Source organism: Mycetomoellerius zeteki, unplaced genomic scaffold (assembly GCF_001594055.1).
Source record: "Mycetomoellerius zeteki isolate Tzet28-1 unplaced genomic scaffold, Tzet1.0 scaffold332, whole genome shotgun sequence".
Lineage (NCBI taxonomy): Eukaryota > Metazoa > Arthropoda > Insecta > Hymenoptera > Formicidae > Mycetomoellerius > Mycetomoellerius zeteki.
This window is the reverse complement of record NW_017257319.1, coordinates 957,189-969,554: the sequence shown is the minus strand read 5'-3', so window position 1 is coordinate 969,554 and position 12,366 is coordinate 957,189. Positions and strand designations below refer to the sequence as shown.

Below are 12,366 nucleotides of genomic sequence, written 5' to 3'. Positions count from 1 at the left end.
CATATCATATATCTCAATCGTAGGTGTTCAATATAGGTAACAACAACCGCAGGCGGACGACAACAACCGCTTAGTAAAGTAATATATATAGCATTTCAATTATACGCGATCACGCGCGCGACGTTGACATTGATCAACGCAACATTGATCTATTCCAAATTCGCAATATCAAAAGATATGTTTTCTATCACTATAAACTGCACTAGAACTTTCCTTCTTGCTTTCGCCAAATTTCAAACATACAGGATGAATCTATAAGTATATTTTATAATTTTATGATCGGAATATGTTCATGAAACTTTAAAACATACTTATGACTCACTCTTATTTCACTTTAAATATATATACTAGTTTAGCTATAAAAATAGACTTAAAGTATGGTACATAACGATCACTATAATTGCAAAATTACTACTCTCATCTTTCGCTTCAGCGATTATGCTTATGGTCATCACCATCGCCTTTCTTGGAGCTCCACTTTTTCCCGTGCACATGTCCCTCCTTCTTACCATGCTTATGATGGTGATCGTAATGATGGTCATGACCTTCGTCGACTTTATGGCCCTTGTGCTCGTGATGATGACCGCCTTTCTCATGCTTCCCCTCCTTACTATATTTTTCCTCGTGATTCGCGCTGTCGTGATGGCCCTTCTTCACGTGACCGCCCTTCTTCGATTCATGATCGTGATGGTGTTCGCCGTGCTTCTCTACGCCACCATCTTCGTTAAACTCATCAAAGAACTCTGTCTTCTTTTCGTATTCGTCCTACAAAATTAACAGTAATGAAAAAATTCCATAATCGCAACGTTTTCCTGATGAAAAAAATTCTCATAATATATTACAAATTTTTAGAGAATTTAAAGAATTTTAATTTTATAAAAATTTCCGAAAGAAATATCTTAAATTTTTCAGATTTTATAAGTTTTTTTCAGAAAGTATAGAATAAGAAGTTTTAGAAACCTCTTAAAAAATTTTTTTTAATTCTAAAAAAGAGATAAGTATAGACTTTCTTATAATACTTCTGAAAAATGTTCCAATTTGTTTAAAAAATCAAAGAAATTTTTTAAAAACATATAAAATTATACAAAAATTTTGTATAATTTCCAGAAATTCTGAAAAATTATATTATATAAAGAATTCTAAAAAAAATGTTAGGGTTCTATTTGAATAAAAAAGAACTTAATTTATGTATAGTACATATTACCTTTTTATGTACGGAATGTTCCCCATGAGTGCTGTGACCTTTCTTGTGTTCACCTTTTTCGCCAAATTCAGCTGTTTTCTTGCCCCCTTCACCATGCTGATGTTCCTCGTGATATCCACCGTCTTCCTCATGTTTCTTCTCCTCGCCGTCTTTTTCATCATAGTGTTTGCTGTCATGCTCCTTATTGTGATGTCCTTTCTCAGCCTTCTCGTGCTCATGCCAGACTTTATACCCCTGCGAACGGGTATAAACAGAAAATCATTATTAAAATTATATTGCCAAAATATTATATTCACAGACAAAAACATAGTGGTAGCAATTATACATTCTAAATTCGTTGGAGTGAAATTTCACTCTAAAGAGTGAAAATTAAACCAATCCTGAAAAAGTGTGTTGCTCAATTTTACAATCTTTTGAAAATAGAATCATCAGTAAATTTGCTGATTCTATCGGGAGAAAAAAATACGAATGATCAGGATAATGTTAGCATAATCAAAGGATAAAACATATATATTTAGCGAGATGTTCTTGTTACTTATTATTCTGTATAACAATAACTATAAAGGAACAATCTTGTGTCTAAAAAGCTTGATGTATCATATGTACACTATCAACTGTGATTTTTAAAGATATTAGGATAACATGAGTAATATAACGTTTAAGTATTATAGTATATTCACTGATGAGGACCATATTCAAGATTGAAACATTTGATTATATTTCTTTCTATCTTTCTAATCTATTTAGGGAGGATTATTAGCGTTTCAAAATGATTGTGTTGAAAGTCCGAAAGTATCGGCGAGTAAATCATATCTGGAATAAATTGATTTAATGAAGAATATATAATGTATTATTCGAAACATCTAACTTTGACCGATCGTGGCTTTCTTTATCGTATTTGATTTGATTATGTATTTTATATGTATGGATGTTAAATAATAATTAGCGTTTATCAACTTGCTTTTGGCTCTTATAGTCGGAAATTACATATATATTGAATTTATATTCGTCAGAGCATTAATTACAATTATTAATTGTTAAACTATAAAATTATTATACTCTATAAACTAATCCTATCGTTCTAAATATATATAATATGAATTTATCATAGCCGCGTTATATAAACCTATGTTTTGTTGAAAATATTTCATTTATTTTTGTGTTATTAACGGCATAAATTAACGACATTTTTAAATTAATTATTAATAACATCACTAATACGTTATTGATTGGTCATTTATCCGACGTCAACAAATATGACGTAAATATATAGCAGAATAAATAAATGAATGACGTTATTAATTGGTCAAAAAGATGATCGTCATTATTAGATATATATTTTAAATAGATAACATAACATTAATAATCTAAAATGAGATTAACTATTGATGTCAAAGTGATTACAACTTCACTGTAAAAAGAAGTGTGTTTTATTCTTGTCCCTATTTTTTAAACACTTAAAGATGTTTTAGTTTAAAAAATGAAGTTAAGAATAAAACATGTTAATATCTTAAAATTAAACATTTCTTTTTTCAGTGTTGCTACCTGGGATAATACAGATCTTGCATATAATTTCCACGGTTATTTCTTTTAAATGTAAATAAAGTTTGATAAACAAACGCGATGTTTAAAAAATAATTTACCTTGTCGCCTTTTTCTCCCTCATGCCCATGGTGTTCTTCTTCATTTTCTGCACCGCCACCTTTTTCAAACTTGTAATTTTCTCTATCTTCCTTCTTTCCATTATGCTCTTCTTGTTTATGAGTTTCTGCGTGTTCCTGAGTCTCACCGTGCACATGATCACGCGCTTCTTCTTTGCCATTGTCCTGATCTTCACTATCGTGTTTACGATGATCACGATGATCATCTTTGACTCTTTGATGATGATATTCCTCGTGTATGTGTGCAGGATTAGATTCACTATATTTTTCGCTCAGATGCTCTTCGCGAAGCGAGTCTCTTCGTGGAGAAGCATGATAATTATGATTTTTGCGCTTATCATCGTCATTGCTTTGTTCCTCTTCGTATTTTTCGTCTTGTTTATAAGCACGTAGATCTTTAGAACGTTGAGCAAACGGTTTGTTTTTGATAATGCTATAATCTTCAAATTCTTTATACTTGCGATCTTGTCGATCCTTCTTATATTGGTTGTCGCCTATTAATTTCTTTTGATCTGAGCGATATTCTTTATCCTGCTCACGAGTTTCATCATCATTATATAGTGATTCAAAATACTTACTCTTGTCTTCAAATCGATGCTCAACATCATCATGCTTATCGCGACGATTTTTTGGTTTGTTGTATTTCTCATGGCGTGGATTTTCACGTTGTTTCTCATCAGAATTATCTCTATCATATCTGTACTTATTGTATTGACGACGATTATCGTCATTATCTTCATCTTTACTTTTGTCAATGTTGCCATCATATTCTTCCTTTTCCGTTTCATCTTCCTCTCCATCGTCGTTATTCTCACGCCGAACATTCTCATATTTTTCGTGTCTATCATCATTTTTACTATTTCTATCATTTTCATCATATTCATAATGTTTGTCTTGATAATTACGGCTTTGCTGTGGATAACGATCTTCCTCTTCTTCTTCGCGATCTTTTTTCTCGCTCAGTTTATACGGCTTCTTATAAACTTTATAAGCTTCTTCATTGACTTGAGTTTTATAATTTTCAACATCATCTTCTTTTTTAGTCACATCAATGTCTTCAACGCGAGACTGCTCATTCGTTCCGACGTTTTCATCGCTGTTCTTCTTATACTTTCCGTCTTGCAAAATGAATGATCTGCTATCGTAATATGGTGCAGGTTTAGAGGTAGCAATTGGTTGGATTTTCAACAAAGTAGAAGTAAGAGGTTTTAAAGTTGCATCAGGAAGAGTGGAAACTTGCTGTTGCGACGGCTGCTCTAGCTGTTTAAAGTTTTGAGTAATTACTTTTGGCGTATTGAGTACATTAGGAATGTTAGCTGAATACAAGCTTGCGAATTTGTTATATGACGCGATTTCAGGGTTTTCATTTAAACTCGATTTCTCATCATTGACCAAAGGACTCCTCGTAGTATCAATTACATCTGTATAAAAAGCGTTGTTATCTATAAGGGTAGTTTTTTTCCTTGTAAGACTCGTTGGCAAACTTGCTTCAGTGCTAACAATTGTTGCTGAATTTCCTTCAAGATTGAGATGATTCGTACGCTTTATTGGGATATAACGGCGTGTCGCAAGCGGATTAAATAGATCTGTTGGAAGAACCAATGGAAGAATGTTTGCAGAAGAACGAGCAGTCTGTTGTTGATGATAGAAATTCATTGGCGAAACGCTCGGTTTTCTATGTGATGCATCAATGTTCGTGGTAACAAGTGAATTGGACGATGGTAATATGGAAAATGGTCTTGGCACTATGTTGTACTTTGTCAGTAATTGATCAGCATTCGCATAATTGGAAACATTCAAATTTTTTAAATTATTTACATTAATAATGTTACTGTTATTTAATCGTGAAGTAAATGGAGATACAATTTGAATTGAAGAGTCTTTAACATCCCATTCATGACGATTTGTAAGATTCTTCGTTGAACCAGAATAAACGTTTGACGTTGGTACAGATAATAACCCGTTCTTTACCTTCGTTTTTCTATTGGGAACCTTGAAATATCCCGTAGGCGTGCTTGGTTTACTACTAGCAGATTCCTCGTTGAAATTTGATTCTTCGACTGAGACTTGTGGAGTTGTTGCGGTGCGATTTAATTGCAAATATTTCTTAAGTAATCTTTTCTTCTTGCTGTTTAAAGTAGGTAATGTAAAAGTAGGCTCAACATCGGAATGTGATTTCTCCGCTCTGTCGTTAGTCACAGAAGGGATTGTTACCTTCGGAATATAAATTTGCTTCAGTTGCTTTCTTGCCAAAGATAAATAGGGATTTAACGCTACATTGGCATTATTTACTGTCATTTCGGGAGCTTTCCGCGAGATATTTTTCAACATTTCGGCGTAAATCCTCTCGATATCTGTTATCGACCCCTCGATCTTATCGTGAACATCTAAGAAACAAATATACATACATACATATATATGGGACGTTCCACGTCAACCGGATCACCTGCGTGTCCAAAAATCAGCGTAATGAAAATAAGCATTCAAGGTCTCAAATTATTCAAAAATATTTCATCACTAGTTTTTAGCGGATGATGATTGATTTTTGAACATGCATTTAAAAATCAATCAGTGGTGATAACTAGTGATGAAATATTTTTTGTTCTAAGACTAACTTTGTTCTAAGACCTAAAATAGTTTACCCCTTCACGCTCGGGATTAAAAAGCTTAGGAAATTAAAAGAGGTTGAAGATCTAAGAGTATAGGTCTCAAGGTTTCGTACACTGGTCGCCATATTAGATCTACTATTTTGAATTTCGAAATTTTGCCAGCATATTCGCAATCAGCAACTCTGAAAAACCTAGAAGTAATTATTTTCAAGCCAATTGGGGATCAGTACAATAGTTTAAGCAAGAAAATGTTACATTTGCTTGCGATGTTCATCGCTTCTCGGCGCCATATTGGATCCGCCATATTGGATCTCTCAAAACAGCACATTTCTTTCGAAATATGCACATACGAATAATTTAAGACCTTGAACGCTTATTTTCATTGCGCTGATTTTTGGACACGCAGGTGATCCGGTTGACGTGGAACGTCCCATATATATACTAATAAAATATTGCAATTGTTATAAATAGGTTTTATAAAAAGTAATATATTATAAAAATAACAGTAATGGCGTAATGAGCCAGGTACGACGTTGGTGCACGAGATTAGAATTTAGTATTTTAAACATTAATAAATTTAAATATTAATAAACTTAAACTCCCAAATGTTTTACTCGTGGATTAAATTAGTTTAAACGGATTTAAATATGCGGAACTACATTTATACTAGCTTGTAAGTTTTTCCCCACTGAAGATAGTTTAATGTGAATCGAAACTGTTTAGGAGTTTAAGTTTATTAATAAAAAGACACTAAATTCAACACTAAATTTAACAATGAATTGAAGGTGCTTTATACTTATGGCCAAGACTCTCTACTATATAATGTCGAAGAAAAGGAATTTTGTTTCATTTACCATGAGTATCGTTCGAGCCATCGATGATTTTTCTCTTAGTCTTTCTCGTTGTGAGTCTCTGCGGTTCGTACTTCGCGATCACATGACTCATTATTTCCAGCTCATCTTCTTCATTTGCGTTAACGACTGCAGCCTGCGATTGTGCCGCATCTTGATCGTCTTGATCTGATGATATCTGCTTCAAATTGTCGCTCTCCTGTATTTCGCGCTTAGACAAAAGCGAGAGTACCTCATCGTCGAGCTCCGGTGCATCTTTTACTACTGCATTCGCAATTATGCGAGTGTTATTTCCACTTCCGGCAATGATTACTTCCTCCAAAATAATTTCGCGATCGCTTGTGGCATTTGAAATTTTCATATGGTTGTGTTCTGCGTCGCCAACTTGTAATGTTAACTGCACATAGATCGATATTGATTATGCAATCTTTATTGTAAATATGTAAATTAAACGCTAGTATTGTTTAATAAATTAAATTAGATATAAGTTTGTAAAAAGTATAGATAAGTTAATCTGTAAGATAATTTTATAGTTTTGTAAAAATTAGTAGCAAAACAGAGAAGTTTTTGTAACCTAATAGAAATCGATAAAATTTACATCTATGTAAATCAAACGCATCTTGCAAGCATTACTTCATGAATCACAATAAAGTTTTGATTTGTTTGAAAAACAATCATTTTATTTTTTCTTTAATTATCGTATATTTATGCTCGCGGTAAAAACAATAATTACTCATAAACATGATAAAATTTATTAGTATTAAATATATCACACATTAATTAGATTAATGTCAGTTTAGACAAGACCCCTATATATATTTCACAATATTCGGCACTATATCACTTTATCGCTACTCCTACCCCACCGTTCTAATTAACCTTTGCCGCTGATAGCTCTTGCATTTGCTCATTTATTGCAAATTATTTATTTCACCATTCGTGGCAAAGCGTGTACATTATCATTGCAAAACGTCACAACATGCTACGAAATTAATCAAATCCATATCGGATAGTTCGGATAGTTATTTTTATTCTCTTCATTTATATCGTCACATTTATCGTTAGGGCGACCTTCCGTTGGTCAAACATTTTTTTTATTGTGAAATTTCTGATAGACAAATTTAAATTTGTTAAAAGATAAGTAAAATGCTATTTCCGTGATAATAAAAATTCGCTGTTAAAGCTTTCTTACTGAGAGAAAAATTTTTGATATGTGGCTATAATTAAATATACCATATAATTATGATTATTACTGCTATAATGTTAGTAATAATAACTATTATATGTGTATTTTTATCATATTTTAAACATATATATATATATTACATATATGTATATGTATGTATTATATATATATATATAGTTGGCACCAAAATAACATTAGCATAATAATAATTATATAGTAATATATATAATTATAGTTACAAATACCAAAAGCTTTTTTCACAGTGCACAAATAACAGCTTTTTAAAATTTTTCTACAAGAATAATACAAAAATCTACACTGAAGGTCGAAGACACAGGATCTGACGGAAGATGCAAGATTTCTATGACCGACAAAGGGTTGAGATTCATTATCAAAATATTACCAAATAAATTAGCAATAGTAGCACCATGGCTACCAGCTTCCGAAAGGTTTTCATTATTCGGATCCGCGACAAAGACTGAACCGTGTTCCTGATGCGACCAGACAATTATATCGAGCCGTTTCCTCTATCAGAAAACCATTCGCGAATGATATGACAGTTTCACAGCGATTAGGCACCTCGAAGTGTCGAAGGAACCGTCGACAATCAGTCCTGCATCGATCGCTCCTTCGATTCGGCTTCCTCCTTTCTCTACTGGTTGCACAAGATCGTCGCTCGGCCGGAGCCGATATCTGAAAGCACATCCCGATCTCTTATTATTTAATCTATTATTAATGGACATTGTGCAACATGCTACGTTTTTACGCATCAAGTATCGTAACACGGAGGAAACGGTATTTCCATACGGAAAGAACAGTTTCGCTAAAGTATATAAAAATTTAACCACACACAAATCTGAAAATAATTTTATTAAACTATTAAAATAATTTAACAAAATTTTATCGTGTAAGAAATTCAAGCATGACGAGTAATTCAAAAAGTTTTGACATTATAGAAGCTACGTGTTTCGCGGATTATCTATATTCATTCTTAAAAGGCCAGTTAGTAAGTTTTGACATTCCAACAATCAATTAAGCGTCCTATAAATAATTATTTTCATATTCCAATAAAATCAATTATGGATTTATATGTAGCTAAATTTTTAGATACTTCAGCAAAATCATTCTTTTCGTATAAGGTATGCCACGTTACGATTTACAATTTCTTTCTTGTCATTTTTACTGGTGGTTGCAACACATTAGCATTTACATGCAATATATTGCGCTTGCGTTACTCAATTTAGCATAACGTCGCATGACTTTTACGAAACGCGGCTGTCGAAAGTGAATTTGTAATATTGTTCAATCGAAATCAAACAAAATCGCCATTGGCAAGTCCATTGATCGCTACACGGATAAATTTTGCATTTCTACGTAGACACATTGTTGGATTTTCATAATCCGCAGTCAGATTAATGTCGCACATTTGCATATCGGATATCATGACAATAATGTACGTCGCGTAAAGTCACACACGATCTCCTGCGGTTTCTGGTGTCACGTAGATTATTATTTCAAAGAATACTGTACGAACAAAGCAAATTGCGTTAGACGCAACAGAATTTCATACAAATAAAATAAACCGCAAATCATTATTTTAACTCTACGTGAAGAACACAATTTAATTTTCCTCTTATTCTCTTTCATAAGTCGAAAAACATTGCTTTCTTTCCTGTTATATTCTCTCACAACAAAAAGAGTCACAATAAAGTCATGGTGACATGAGTATGTCAGCTTTGTCACAGATGTGATATCGCTATAATATTATTATGAAGTTGTAATAAAAATTACATCTTATAGTAACATTGCTATGACATACACAGATTAAAACAACAATGTGATGTTTTAATCTGTAATCTTTTAATAATCTCACAGCGACATCATAATTTATCTGTGACTACTGTGATGTAAATGTTATTTTTGTTGCTGAGGATTTTGTTACGTGCTCATACGCATGCTTTTCCTTTTGTTATTTATATTTTATTTTTTATCTTTTTTCATTTTGAAAATGTCAACATATATTATATTCTTCTAAGGCAATTTTAATGATGTTCTTCTAGAAAGCAGTTAACAATAACATTGTAATTTCAGATAATGAATACAGTTTATTCGATTAGGTAAAATTTAGATTGATTATGTCAGCCGAAGTGAAAAGAAGTTTCTTGGAGCGACTTTTCACGCGATCAAATTTCTGCGCGCATTCAAGCCTAAATTGGATAGCTGTAGTTGCTTGCATACCGCGTCAATGTTCGGTTGTAACCCCCGACTGCGTCTTAATTAAAAGACGCAATTGAAGAGAATTTGTTATGCAAGTAGTCGTAGTAAAGTTGTCATAGTAAAAACATCTCGAAACTTCGACGAATTCGATTCGAAAAGACACCTGCAATGGGATTTTGAAATATTAGAAGAGAGTTTATCGTCGATTAAACGATTAAACAATATTAAATAATTAATACAATATTTGTATTATATAATATTATATAATTGTATACATTACATTTTTTATGTTATATAATATTTAAATTCGTTATAATAAATGTAATATTTGATTTACAAATAAAAAGATACAATTGCTAATTAACATAACTTATTCATTTACTTTATTAGAATTTTCATATAATATAGTACACTATGATATTCATAATCTATAGATTTCTTAATTAATTGATCTTCCCCTGAGAAAAATAACAATCCGTTATATTTTTAAAGACATTTAAGAGATTGGAAATGAATGTCAAGAAGTCTTTCAAGAAAATAAATTAAATAGAAACTTTATATTATTTCTAATTTTATATATGTATTTCTTATTCAATTTCAAATAATATAAAATATATGTTTTGATAACGCTTTTTAAGCTTTTACGGGTATTATCTTCATTTTCAAAGATATCAGAAGGTTTGTGCGGGTTATCGCCATGTTTTCATCCATTGCTAAGGCCAACATTTCATGAATGTTTTATCACTCATATTTTCATGAGTTTGTTAAAATATATGTCAAACATTAACAAAATATATATTTCAAAGATACCAGAAGATTTGAACCTTGTCGTTCACTTCAGCAGAGCGAGGAGCGCACTGATGCTGATATGATCCTGGTATGGTCAGTATCAGTGCGCTCCTCGCCCTGATGAAATGAACGACAAGATTCAAATCTTTTGATATCTTTAAAATATATATTTTGTTAATGTTTGACATATATTTTAACAAATATATGTGATATGTTTGTTATGATATAAAAAATTATAATATATTTATATGTAATATATTTGTTATCATAAATAAATTATAATGTTAAAAATTAAGAACTTGCAAAAAATAATTATTTTCACCAATCAGTATCAAAGAAACATCAGTTTTCTTAGCCAAAAAATCTAAAATTTATTACTTTTGGACAAAAGGTAATCTGCAAGATTTTAGGTACTAGATATCATACAGAATATGCATCGATAAATACGATCATGGAATCAGTTTTTTCTTCGGTTGGCTGACCACCTTGGGTTCGGAATTCATGAACTCAGGCGCATGAAGAATTTTGACAGTTTTCTGACTACGAATCCTACGCAGGCAAATAGTCATCTTTAACAATCCCGCAATGCAATCCCCACAGACCTATCGTCCCGGCGATATTTACAACGACGGATACTTTCTGACCTCGTTTATTATAATACATAGCGATCTTTCTTATTCCCATGTGAAATTTAACGCGCAACATCGTAAAAATCGGACATTGGAGATTCGAAAAGGCGGAAACATCGTATGAAATGTTTCCCTTACCTTTTCAGTCTCATGCAAATTGAAGACTGCTAAAAAATTCCCTGGCAATAATAATAGAAACGTGATAGGTTTGTTCCTCTTTTTTATATATACAATTATATATATATATACATATATGTATAAAGTCTTTTTCTTTCCTTCTTGGTACAAAGTTTGTGCGTGTATCTTAATTTCATTTTATTTCTTCAGCTGTAAACATATGTCCAACTGAAAACTTTACAGTTTAAATAACAAGTAAATTAATTTTACTTGTAATTTTAGGAGTAATGTAAATGTATTATATGTTGCGATAATAACATAAAAAGATAATTAAATTTCAAATTTTTATCTGGTTTGTATACATTTTAATTATTATCTATGGTTCTATTATTAAAGAATGATTTTGCTAAAATATCTGAAAATTTAGCTGGAAACAGATCTGAAAATAATTTTGTTACCCTATCAAAATAATTATGAAAATAACAAAAAACCCTCAAGCCGATTGAACGTCAAAATTATTTCTAGCATTATTCGAGCGTTCTACATAATTATTTTGTAGTTTTAATACAACAAAATTATTTTCAGATCTGTATCTAGCTAAATTTTTAGATACTTTTGTTAAATTGTTCTTTCTATGTTCGTTCATCATATGATCGCGAACTTGAGGAAAAATTGTTTAGTAGTATTATAGTTTAGTATCTAAATAAATTTGCATTAAAAATCAAGCTAATCACTGTGCATAACATTGGCAGATCAATTGTATGTACGTACAATAATCGATTATCAAAAATTTGATAGTTTGATAGTAAATTCATCAGAAAATAGAGCCATCGGGCACAATTATGTTTCGATCAATTCTCTCGGTAATATACTTACATTATAGCGGGATTATACAGGGTGTTTCCAAATTAAATGGCAAAACTTCGGGAGCGTGTAGAGGAGTAAAAAACTAAGAAAAAAAGTCCTATAGACATATGCTCCTTTTTGCTTTGTTTCGCAGGAAATCACGAAAAAAGAAAAAAATATATTTAATTTATTATTTTAATTATTTTATTTATAAACTTTTTAATGAAGATTTTGTTCGAAATGTGCACCTCTTGCAG

At 31.6% G+C, this 12,366-nt stretch overlaps 1 protein-coding gene across 1 annotated transcript; it reads right to left on the bottom strand.

Moving 5' to 3' along the window:
* Positions 1-413: 413 nt before the first annotated feature.
* Positions 414-7,968, bottom strand: LOC108725226 (protein PFC0760c-like). Its single transcript, XM_018452114.1, has 5 exons — positions 7,915-7,968; positions 6,329-6,722; positions 2,848-5,252; positions 1,205-1,438; positions 414-765 (listed from the first exon to the last, which is right to left on the bottom strand). Exons 1-5 carry the CDS (start codon positions 7,966-7,968, stop codon positions 430-432), a joined length of 3,423 nt encoding a protein of 1,140 aa, XP_018307616.1. The 3' UTR covers positions 414-429.
* Positions 7,969-12,366: the final 4,398 nt, after the last annotated feature.